The sequence below is a fragment of the Macaca thibetana genome, chromosome 17 (genome assembly GCF_024542745.1).
Source record: "Macaca thibetana thibetana isolate TM-01 chromosome 17, ASM2454274v1, whole genome shotgun sequence".
NCBI lineage: Eukaryota > Metazoa > Chordata > Mammalia > Primates > Cercopithecidae > Macaca > Macaca thibetana.
Window position 1 is genome coordinate 92,924,251 of NC_065594.1, and position 12,016 is coordinate 92,936,266.

At 53.2% G+C, this 12,016-nt stretch overlaps 1 protein-coding gene across 4 annotated transcripts in view; it reads left to right on the forward strand.

Moving 5' to 3' along the window:
• The first annotated feature begins 2,817 nt into the window (after nucleotides 1-2,817).
• The window catches only part of TFDP1 (transcription factor Dp-1), a 58,879-nt gene continuing 49,680 nt past the window's right edge, over nucleotides 2,818-12,016 (forward strand). The window contains exons 1-2 of one of the 4 annotated variants that reach the window (XM_050767028.1): nucleotides 2,818-2,832; nucleotides 3,862-3,937. In XM_050767028.1, the coding sequence (XP_050622985.1) occupies nucleotides 3,926-3,937 (12 nt within the window). In that variant the 5' untranslated portion in view covers nucleotides 2,818-2,832; nucleotides 3,862-3,925. Of the gene's footprint in view, nucleotides 2,991-3,324; nucleotides 3,522-3,861; nucleotides 3,938-12,016 lie in introns of those variants that run through there. The other 3 variants (XM_050767029.1, XM_050767031.1, XM_050767030.1) reach the window with 3 other exon arrangements.

Genomic DNA, 12,016 nt, shown 5'->3' on the forward strand with positions numbered 1-12,016 from the left:
AGGAGCAATAATGCAGTAGGAGAGAGTAGGAGAGTAGGAAACACAAAAAAATGTCTTTGTGTCTGGGGGTGGTGGGGGGGTTAGGAGTATTGATCTGTGAGAGCAAAGGAGAGCCACGCGAGACAGACCTGGAGGTTGGGAAAGTGCACAGATTTTCCCATGTTTTATGATGCACTCAAATACACAGAGCAAAGTTTTCTACAGATGCCTTTATTGACATTTTACCAAAGATCAAGAAAATGCCATTTACCCATATCCAGGAATGTTATTTTTTAACTCTCCCCATACATTCCATGAGTCCCTGCCTCCTGCTTGTCCTCCCACCAAAGGCCTCTTGTCATGGTGATGGAAGAAGGCAGAAAATAGGAGATGGTTGGAGAAAAGACCAATGTCATCGAGGAGGGAAACAAAAGACAATCTGGATATGTAATCAGCAGATTTAGAATTAAAACAGGATTAGAAAATTCTCTCTCTCTCTGAAAGAGAGGACAGTTTAATGGGGGTGTGGAATTGGCAGGGAGAGTTTGTACCATGACTGGAGACTCTGGAGCAGACACATACACAGCTTTTGGGAGATGAAGACTTTTCCTGGGAAGGACACGTTCACTTCTAGTAAAACGCAGCACAGGCCATTTCCATGTAATATTTGGGACGGTAGCTGAATCTGGTGCCTACATGCACAAAACAAGACGGTATCTGGCCCCAACCATAGGGCTGAACCTCGCCTCTGGCATGTGGTGCAAGTCAACACCTGAATGAGTGCAGCATTAAAAGAACCTTGTCTCCTAAACAGCCCAGGCTCTGGAGACACAGGGAGGCCAATGGCTTAAATTCCTAGGGTTATGGGCTTATTTAGGAAGTTTGCATTTCAGCAACCCAATCAAGAGACTGCAAGACAAGGCAGTGGCTAAAAATATTTGGATCATCAACCAAACATTTTAGAGGGAATTCTGTTGACTTTTGTTAAGAGAAACGAAGGCTTTCTGTGGAACATGTGGCTATGGAGAGGAAAAAGGGAGTAACTTTTTGCCCTTTTCCTAAGCCACACAGAGCCCCGTGAGCGTTCATTGCTGCAGTGCCTCATACGCGTTCAGAGTATCTCAGCGCAGTGATTTTTGTGCAGAAATTTCTTTGAATAATATTAGTTATCAACTATATAAACATTGTTGGCTTATCAGAATCCTGAATTTGTGGGGAAGACGTTTAAGACCCCAATCTTGTACCCTACGTGTGTATCCTCCTAACTGGAGCCCCCAGGTCTCAGGGAGAAGTCCCCAGAGGCCGGGAGGGTGTCACTGTTGCCATCAGGGCTCAAATACTGAAATTTAGGAACACATAAAGAATTCCTGTGAAAGAGAAGGAACGGAGCTAGGAAGATAGGGCCATTTGAGGAACATCAGTGTTGTCTAAGTACCTATTTGTGTGAACCAGCTCGCAGAAAGTGAGCGTTTCTGGTAGTCTTCAAAGAAGAAACGGGTGCTAATTTATAAGCAGTTGAAGCCAGGTGACCAGAACTTTAGGGCGTGCGGCCTTGCCTGAGGGGCAGGAGTGGCCAAAATCAGCATAAAATGTGCAAAGCGGGCTGTCATGTAATAATACCCTGCATAGGCAGAGAGGCCTTTGGTCAGCTCCTCAAGTCCTCCTAGACTTACGCTCGGTGCGCACCAGCCTCTGCCGCCAGCTGTGGCCCTGAACTTTGGACTCTTCTCTGGCCTAGCCCGCCCTTGGCTGGGGTGCTCGGGCCTGGCCCTAGCGGCGGGGCCGTCCAGGGTGGACTGAGTCTCCAGGACTCGGGGACCACCAGGCTCACCATGCAATGAAACTGTTTCTGGAGTTTTCCTGTCCCTGCTTTCCCTCCCGAGTCCCGGGCCAGGCTGCGTCCAGTGGGCACCGAGGACGCCCAGAATTGTTGGTAATCTGGGCGTAGGCCAGGCATGGGCTTGGAGGTCACCGGGTCCAGCAGAGGCAGCGGCCTCTGTGCCACGCACGCACACACACCTCTCTTCCGTGTGTCCACATACACACGTCTGTGCACACACCTGCTCTCCATACATGCACAGCCCCACACACAGTCGGCCCTTTATGTGCACAGACACTCGTGCACACAAGCGGCCCCTTCCCTCCGTGCATACAGGCGCGCACACAGCTGGCTGTCTCTCCTTTGTGAGAGAGAGCTCAAGCACACACCCGGCCCCGCTATTCGCACACACACTCCTGGACACACTAGTCCGTGCTCCCCCCTACACACATGCACACAGCCGGCACTCTCTGCTCCCTGCACACACATCCTGACACACCCGGCCCCCCACCTGCTGCCCCATGTGCACACACACTAGTGCACACACCAGTCCCCGCCCCCTCACATGCACACACACTAGTGCGCACACTACTCGCTCCCCTACGTGCACACACCAGTCGCCGCTCCCCCACGTGCACACACACTCGTGCACATAGCCGACCCCGCTCCCCCATGTGCACACACACTCTTGCACACAGCCGGCCACCTCTCTCTCCAGACACACCGTCACAGACGCGCGCAAACGCGGCCCCTTGGCCTCCGAGCGCACGCCGCGCGCGCTCACTGCCCGTCCCGGCGCAGGCCCCGGTTCCATCTCCGCACGCGCACGCGCACACGCGGACACGCGCGCACGGCCCCTCCCCGCCCTCCCAGGGCGCGCAGCACTGGCGGGAGGAGCGGGAGACCGAGGAGCTGCAGAAGAGGAGGAGGAGGGCGCCGAAGGCGCGAAAAGGCGCGCAGGCGCGCTGCGGGGCCCGCCGCCGCCCACGTCACCGCGCCGCGCGCACGTCACGCCGGCCCGACGCTCGGCCAGGGTGAGCCCCGCGTCCCGGCGCCGCTCGGCCCAGGGCAGGGACCCCGCCACGGCCGGGACCGCCCGGCCCGGCCCCCGCCCGCGCCTCCCTGCGCCGCCCCGCGCCCCGCACCGCGCCCTTTCCGCGTCCCCGCCCGCGCGGCCGGACCGGGCAGCCAGGTGCGGGCGGGCAGGGGATGCCGCGGGAGCCGCGGGCGGGGGCCGGGGGTGCGGGCGGGACCCCCGGCCACCCCATCCTGTGCCCCGGCCGCGTGTAGGCGCCGCGCGGCCCCGACCCGCGGTCTCCCGCGCCCTCCCGCGCCCCGCGCGCTCCTGTGCCTCGGGGACCCCGCGCGCTCGGCGCTGGTGGGGGCTCCCCAGGTGACCGCGGGGCGGGGGTCCCGGGCCTGGCCCTCCTGGCCGACAGCAGCGCCCGCGCCCCGCGCCGGAGGTGGGGCCAGGGCCAGGGTCGGCCGGAGCGCGCAGGGCGGGGGAGGGGAGGCCGCCCCACGGCGGCCCGCGGGGACCCGGTTCCGGCGCGCGCGGGAGGCGCCTCGTGCGGAGGCGGCCCGAGGCCTAGTGACAGGCGCGCGGCGCGGACCCCGGAAGCCCACCTGTCAGAGTTACCGGTCAGCCGGGCGGGCGCCGCCGGGGTCTGGGGTGGACGCCGCGAGCCTGCACGTTGCGCCGGGACCCTGGGGCTGCGCCCAGGTGGGTGGTGGGGCCCCCCCTGCAGCGGCGGGAGGGAGGCGCTGCGCCCTGGCTGCCGGGGCTCAGCCCCACCCTCGGCCGCTGGGCGGGCCGTCGGGGACCTGGGGGTCGTGGTGGTGACCCTGCGGGCCCGCGGGCCACTTTTGCGCAGGGGGCATTTCCGTCTGACGAGGCGACTTAAAATCCTGAGTGTGGGAGTCGGTTTGGCCAGCTCCGCTCTCAGGATGGAGGGTGCCTTTGGGAAGGAAGGTACACGTTTCCTTTGAGATGTGTTATTTTTTCAACTTCTTTTTTCATTCTTACTTATTTCTTGTCTTTCCTTCCTTTTTTTTTTTACCAGAAAAATCATTTTTCTTCTCTGGGAAGGTGAAAATTTGTAGCATTTATTTCCCGGATCTGGTAACATGGCAAAAGATGTAAGTATGTTTGCTTCATGCTGCACACGAATGTTTGCCTCGCACTAAATTCTTTGTAGTTTTCTGCCTTTATTTCAGAATGACAACGCATAAGCTACAGTAGTGTTTATTTTCAGACTTTTAAAGCATCTGAAGCGGGATGAAGGTGAAAAATGGAAGGATCTGATCTCTGAAACTGCGCTCACCACCCCCAAGTTGTGGCCTTGAATACCACACTGTGCAGTTGGGTGGTGATGGGGTGGTGCCTTCTGACTTTCTCCTTATCTTTACCGACTGTGTTAATTGCTAATTTTGAATAAACTCCTTATTAAATTGAGGTGGAGGGTGTTGCAGCACCGCAGCGAATCCTCCATTTCTTGGGGGCTTCCACATAAGATCCTGGACGGGGGCCAGGCTTAGGTCTCAGACTGTAGCCACCTGCTGGCACCTGTCTTTCTATAGAGGAAGTTAATTCCACTTGGGTGGACCAAGAGCTAAGCAATTGTTTTGGCCACTTTTTTTTCTCAGAAGGATGAGATTTGGTGGTTTATGAAATCTGGTAAGAAATGCTACTTAGCCTGCTTAGTATTTGTCATGAAACTATAGAATATTTTGAATAATTTTTTAAACTTGTGTGGGGATCGAGGCTTTTAAGGCCAGAAATGTACTCTATTTTATTGGCGTGTGGTTCTTTACCATGCTTGGTAATGCTGGTCACTGAAGCAAGCTGGATTCCTTAGTGTTTCCCATCACGCATTGCTCTGTAACTGTGAGTGAAAGGGGTTGTTGATACAGCTGTAGCGAAAATGCATCCGGAGTGTGGAACCCTCTCCATCGACGCAGAGGTTTCAGTGGTCCCTGTGAGTCCTTGTGGGGCGTCTGCCCTCCCTGACCTGTGACCACCTACGTCACACGGTGTCCCTGGCTTCAAGCACTGGGATGTGCTTTAGAGAGGGCATATGAGCACACAGGTGGACCCAATGTGGGTTTTTGAAGTCATATCTGGGTGTGCTGCGAGGCTACTTTTATCCTATCCACTGTGCTTGTCCGTACCATGCCCTGACCTCATGCGTGCATGCACTCAGAATGCCAGATGTGGCCATGTGCTCAGCGCGCAGCCGTGTTCATTACGTCTCCTCACAGGAGCTGGGCCCAGGGCCTCGGTTAGAGCACGCTTCTGGTGTTGTGTGGTTTCCTGTGTGGTTTCCTCAAATGGTTCTCAAACACGCTTTGATACATAATGGGTGGTGTCACCGGGGCCCTCATTCATTCCCCCTTGATTTCATTGGCACTGTATGTGAACAGCATGTAGTGTGAGGCTGGGGGTCGGGGGCATACAGAAAGGTGATCCGACTCTGCGGGACTCCAAATGCTCTATCCAGTTTTGGCATTTGAGACGCGGCATTTGTCAGGGGCTGCATAGGCACAGGGCCTGGGGGCTTACCTTGCGCTCAGGGGTTATGATCTGAGTTGGGGGCTGGCGCTGGGAGGAGAATAGGATTCTACAGCTGGTGAGGCCTTCCCTGCTCAAAGTCTGGGAGTGGTCAGGAGTGCTGGATCTGGCTGGAAAGGGAGATTGTGGACAAGTCAAGGAATTTGATGTTTTCTCTAGCTCTTTTGAGACAGAGTCTTGTGCTGTCTCCCAAGCTGGAGTGCAGTGGCGCGATCTTGGCCCACTGCAGCCTCTGCCTCCTGGATTTAAGCAATCCTCTCGTCTCAGCCTCCCAGGAAGCTAGGATTACAGGCGTGTGCCACCATGCCTGGCAAATTTTTTTGTGTTATTAGTAGAGATGGGGTTTCACCACGTTGGTCAGGCTGGTCTTGAACTCCTGACCTCAACAATCCACCCACCTTACAGGCGTGAGCCACAGTGCCCAGCCTAGCTAACTCTTTTAAGTAGAGGTGTGACATTTGAGTTTTGAAAAGATAATGTTGGCAGCTTTTGCAGAAGGGAACGTAGATCACCAGTTAGGGTTTTTTTTTTTTTTTTTTTTTTTTTTTTTTGAGACAGTTTTGCTCTTGTTGCCCAGGCTAGAGTGCAATGGCGTGACCTCGGCTCACTGTGACCTTAGCCTCCCGGGTTCAAGCGATTCTCCTCCTCTGCCTCCCAAATAGCTGGGATTACAGGCGCACCACCACATCCAGCTAATTTTTTGTTAGTAGACATTGGGTTTCACCATGTTGGCCAGGCTGGTCTTGAACCCCTGACCACAGGTGATCCGCCCACCTCAGACTCCCAAAGTGCTGGGATTGCAGGCATGAGCCACTGTGTCCAGCCCACCAGTTAGGTTTTTAAAGCACTGGTACTGCAGTAAAACCATAGGTATGTGCCAAAAGCCCTTATTCGAGGGGAAAGCTGTGCCACTCCAGCTTCTCAGAGCCCTGGGGCCTCTGTAGAGGGCCATGAGGTGCCACAGGATGCAGGGAGCTGGAACTAGTCCCTGGTAGTCACCATGGAGGAGAAGAAACAAGGACACCCAAGACCTGAGACTGGAAAGTTCTGGAGAGAACACAAGAGAAAAACAACTCGGGAGCTTCCAACCTCAAGTAGGGCACAGGGAGACAAGCAGGTGGGAAAAGGCCACAAATGGCTCCATGTGAGTTAGGGGCAGAAAGAAGAGGATGAAGTCAGTCCTCTGGGGGTGTCATCTTTGAACAGCAGTTGAGAGGCAGTGAGCGTGAAGGTCTGTATGGCAAGGAGCTACACAGAAGGGAGGAGAGAGGTACTCTGAGAGTTTGCAGAGTGGGTAGGAAATGACTGAGGAGTGGTGAGGAGAGTGATCAGTGATGGTACAGTAGGTGCAGAGTGAGTGGTGGTGGACTTGATGGAGAGTGAGTGTGGTGGTGCTGGAGTGGGTGGAGAGTGAGTGGTGATGGTGTTGTAGGTGAAGAGTGAGTGGTGATGGTATTGTAGGTGAAGAGTGAGTGGTGATGGTGTTGTAGGTGGAGAGTGAGTGGTGATGGTGTTGTAGGTGAAGAGTGAGTGGTGATGGTGTTGTAGGTGGAGAGTGAGTGGTGATGGTGTTGTAGGTGAAGAGTGAGTGGTGATGGTGTTGTAGGTGAAGAGTGAGTGGTGATGGTGTTGTAGGTGGAGAGTGAGTGGTGATGGTGGAGCTGGTAGAGAGTGAGTGTGGTAGACTGGAGGAGAGTGAGTGGTGATGGTGTTGTGGGTGAAGAGTGAGTGGTGATGGTGTTGTAGGTGAAGAGTGAGTAGTGATGGTGTAGGTGGAGAGTGAGTGGTGATGGTGTTGTAGGTGGAGAGTGAGTGGTGATGGTAGATTGGATGGAGAGTGAGTGTGGTAGACTGGAGGAGAGTGAGTGGTGATGGTGTTGTGGGTGGAGAGAGAGTGATGGTGATGGCGGAATGGGTGGTGAGTGAGTGGTGATGGTGTTGTGACTAGAGAGTGAGTGGTGATGGTGGTAGGTTGGGGGAGAGAGTGTGGTGGTGGTGGAGTGGGTAGAGAGTGAGTGGTGATGGTGGAGTGGGTGGAGAGTGAGTGGTGATGGTGTTGTAGGTGGAGAGTGAGTGGTGATGGTGGTAGACTGGGGGAGAATAAGTGGTGATGATGGTGGAGTGGGTGGAGCGGAGAGTGAGTGGTGATTGTAGATTGGAGGGAGAGTGAGTCGTGATGGTGGAGTTGGTAGAGAGTGAGCGTGATTATGGTGTTGTGGGTGGAGAGTGAGTGTTGGTAGTGTTGTGAGTGGAGAGAGTGGTGATGGTGTTGTAGGTGGAGAGTGAGTGGTGATGGTGGAGCTGGTAGAGAGTGAGTGTGGTGATGGTATTGTGGGTGGAGAGTGAGTGGCGGTGCTGGAGTGGGTGATATAGGGTCACAGGAGGAGGAAACAGCCTGGAAGGTGGCTGCCTTTGATGTTCCTTGAGCGGGCCCAGCTGGAGAAATGGTGAGAAGGATTAGGTTTCTGCTCTCTTGCTCAGGGACTTGTTTTTTATTTTATTTTATTTATTTGAATTAAAATGGTAAATTCTAATGGAATATTTCTCTTTATACTCTGTTGAGTGGGAGAATGTGGAGAACAGGAGTCAGCTGTCAGATGGCCACCTGGCTGGCGCCGGGAACCTGAGGCCTGGTCTTGCCCAGCAGGAGTGCTGGCATAGCATGGGCCACTTACAGAAATTTATTATCAAGATTATGGGCTGCCCTTGGCAATTTGGGGAGGATTTCCTTGCTGTGGGGACTGTCTGTTTCCATGCCTGGCCCACCCAGTCTGTGATAGCCTCAGGTGCAGTCCTGTCTTAAGTTTGGAGACACTCGGGGAGGTCCATACAGACTTTGAGTTTTTGAACTGCCCTTGAAATGTCTCAGGCCCTCCCCCTCAGGGCCCAGAGAGGCTGTCCTCCCGTTCCTGAGCAGGGTGGCTGTGACCCGCGGATCTATGGGGTCACATGGCAGGTAATGGTGGTGCTCAGAACCGTCTTCAGATTTAGTCTTGGAAGACACTTTGGCGCCTCCTGTAGAGTCGGATAGGCCCTTGTCACGAGTCACTGCAGCTGCAGGGCCTCAAGTTGTTCTAGAGCTGGGCTGGCAGGGCCCTTGGCTGAGGGAGTATAGCCTGGCACTGGCATCTTGGCCTGCAGCCAAGTTTCCTGTCTGCCCAGGCAGCACGACCCTTGGGATCAGGCAGAGCTGTGCCTCTCCCCTCTTGACCTTGGAAGATCCTGCCCTCACACACGATTGTCCAGTGTCGTGAAGGTTTGTAAGTGGGAAGGCGGGCAGATGATGAATTCATCAGACATTACAGGGATGCTTTTGCTGTAAGACATTGGGGTGTAGCCAGTGTGGGGCTGTTTCTGGGGTCCTGTTTGTCTCTCCAAGCTCCTCCTGCTTTTGGTAAAGATGCAGAGAATCTGAACTTGGGTTGGGCGGGGACTCGGGCCTGGTCAGCTGCCTGTGCAGAGAAAGTGGCTGTGGACATCACTGCCCAGCATTCACTTGCCTTGGTTGTGAAAGCCGTTCTGTGGTGCCTGTTTGTGTCCTGTGAGTTTATGGAGAAATCCTGAAATTGAGAGCTGGGGACCAAAGAGAACTGTGTGCCTCTCACCATGGAGGCTTTTGAGTGATGCTGTCATGAGGCCCTGCTAATGTCAAGAGGGGACCAATGAGCTCCTCGAAGGGTCTACTACCAGGTGTCCTTTTACAGACTTGGACGATGAAGTTCAGGCCTGAAGAGGTGGACCTGATGCAGCAACAAACTGCTGTTTCCTTCAGTGTTTGAAGAAGTGAGTTCTGGGAACAGGATTCAGCAACTCAGGCCTTGTTTTGTCCTCATAAAGAAACAACTTTACATTTGAGGTTAAGAAGGTTGTCAGTTTAGCCCCCTCAGGTTTAAGTATTGAAGAAATCTGTGATGACATGCTTGTTTTTACAACAGTCTTTTCATATTTCAGGATTTTTTTTCCTACATAGGATGAGGTTAGATTAATTCTGAAGAGGTATTAAAAATTAGAAAATTATAGGTTAATTAAAAGTTTTGCCCCTGCCGGTTGCGGTGGCTCACGCCTGTAATCCAGGAGGTGGGCAGATCATCTGAGGTCAGGAGTTCAAGACCAGTCTGGCCAACGTGGCAAAACCCTGTCTCTACTAAACATATAAAAATTAGCCAGGCGTGGTGGTAGGCGCCTGTAATCCCAGCTACTCGGGAGTCTGAGAAGGAGAATTACTTGAACCCGGGAGGCGGAGGTTGCAGTGAGCCGAGATGACACCACCATTGCACTCCAGCCTGGGCAACAAGAGCAAGACTTCATCTCAAAAAAAAGAAAAGTTTTGCCCCTAAAACGTGCTTTGAAAGAGGTATTATAGGAACATCTGGTATAAAATTCGAAAGATAAAAAGAATATCTTAATCAGCTCTTTGTTAGCTCTTTACTTTTGGTATTTGGAAAAAATCTCTGGAGTTCATTGTGTAAGAATTAGAAACCTCACCTTTGGTGCACAGCTTAGTTTGCAGTAGAACTGTTAGGTGTTCTTCAGGGGATGTTAAAAACTTTTCCCTCTTGGTATTTACATTAAAAACTATTTTGTTGTAGAACAATGAGAAAATCCAGATTTGCAGTTGATATTTAGCTTGACTTACAGTGTGGCTTTCTGCTGTTTGTCGTAAGGGACTAGATTTGTCAAGTTTTGCTCAGAGAGGAGGCCTAGCAGCAGTGGGTGGCTTAGACCACACGTGGGGATGGATCTGCAGGGGGAAGGGCGGTGTCAGCATTGGCTGAATTAGAGGCTGAATTAGATGACCCCTCATCCCCCAGTTGTCTTCTTACTCAGATGATTCTGGTTGTTCGGGTACTGGCCATGCACTGCTGTCTGTATCTTTGTGCGTGGTGCAGGCCTGGAAAAGCGTCCACCCTTTGCACTTTTTTCCCAGCTGGCTGAGATTCCCACAGCATCCCGACTCTGCTTCCGGGCTCCTGTGCAGACGCAGACTATGGCTTTTAAGTTGTTGCACAGGTCATGGGCTCTGTTCACATGTGCTGCAGGTCATTTTGAGACTCAAGGATGAAGAGTTGTATCTGCTTCTTCCTGTCAGTCTTTTGTGTGAATCCTGTTTTTTGTTTTGAGACGGAGTTTCACTCTTATTGCCCAGGCTGGAGTGCAATGGCGTGATCTTGGCTCACCGCAACCTCTGCCTCCTGGGTTCAAGCGATTCTCCTACCTCAGCCTCCCAAGTAGCTGGGATTACAGGCATGCGCCACCATACCCTGCTAAGTTTTTTTATTTTTAGTAGAGATGGGGTTTCTCCATGTTGGTCAGGCTGATCTCGAAATTCCGACCTTGGGTGATCCACCTGCCTCGGCCTCCCAGAGTGCTGGAATTACAGGCGTGAGCCACCACGCCCAGCCATAAATCCTGTTTTTCCATGGTCCAGTGTCTAAGAGATTCTGGTCTGATGAATGAAACCCTTGTGTGTCCCCTGTGGCTTTGAGATACAGTGTCTTTTAACACAGGTGCTTGCCCTGTGCACCCTGGTGTGCCATTCAATAACATCGCATCACTGGGGTCTGAGGAAAAGAGGCAGTGTGATCTGCTCCAGTGGATGGGGAAGCAGGAAAGGGTCGGAAACCCAAATGGATCAGCCCAGAATCCAGCATTGCCAACGCGTCCCTGGCCCTCCCCTCCTGCCCAGGTGACAGGTGTGGTGTGTGCTGGTACTCAGCCCTGCCCAGGAGACAGTTGTGGTGTGTGCAGGTCCTTAGCCTTGTCCAGGTGACAGGTGTGGTGTACACGGGTCCTTAGCTGTGCCCAGGTGACAGGTGTGGTGTCTGTGGGTCCTCAGCTATGCCCAGGTGACAGGTATGCTGTGCGCTGGTCCTCAGCCCTTCCTTGGTGACAGGTGTGGTGTGTGCTGGTCCTCAGCCATGCCCAGGTGACAGGTGTGGTGTACACGGGTCCTTAGCTGTGCCCAGGTGACAGGTGTGGTGTCTGTGGGTCCTTAGCTGTGCCCAGGTGACAGGTGTGTTGTGTGCTGGTTCTCAGCCCTTCCCTGGTGACAGGTGTGGTGTGCGCGGGTCCTCACCCTACCCAGGTGGCAGGTGTCCTGTGCGCTGGTCCTCAGCCATGCCCAGGTGACAGGTGTGGTGTGTGTGGGTCCTCACCCTGCCCAGGTGACTGATGTGGTGTGCGCAGGTCCTCAGCCGTGCCCAGGTGACAGGTGTCCTGTGCGCTGGTCCTCAGCTGTGCCCAGGCTTGGGCTGTGGGTGCCGCCCATTCCTAGTGTTACTGAGTGACCTGCCTGTGCCGGTTGCTGTACCAGCGAGCTTTTCTGTCGCAGTTGCTTTTTAATAGTATCCATTAAGTAGACTTTTCACAAGAAAAGAATATGACTTACTAAAAAAAGTTCGAGCAATATTTCTTCTGATTGTAAGAGTAATCTTAGTTGCAGAAAATTTAAAAAAATTCTAGGAAAGCAAAAAGAAGAAAAGTTACGTTCATATGTGAGCTGAACTGTTAGGATTTTATAGCGTATGCCTGTTGGATTCCTATTTAGCTGTGTGTGATAAAGCAGCTTTTCCAAGATGGGAACGTACTGTACCTTCTGTTTCTAATCTTTTTACCTCAGTATATTGTCAGTGTTTTCTCTGGTCAGT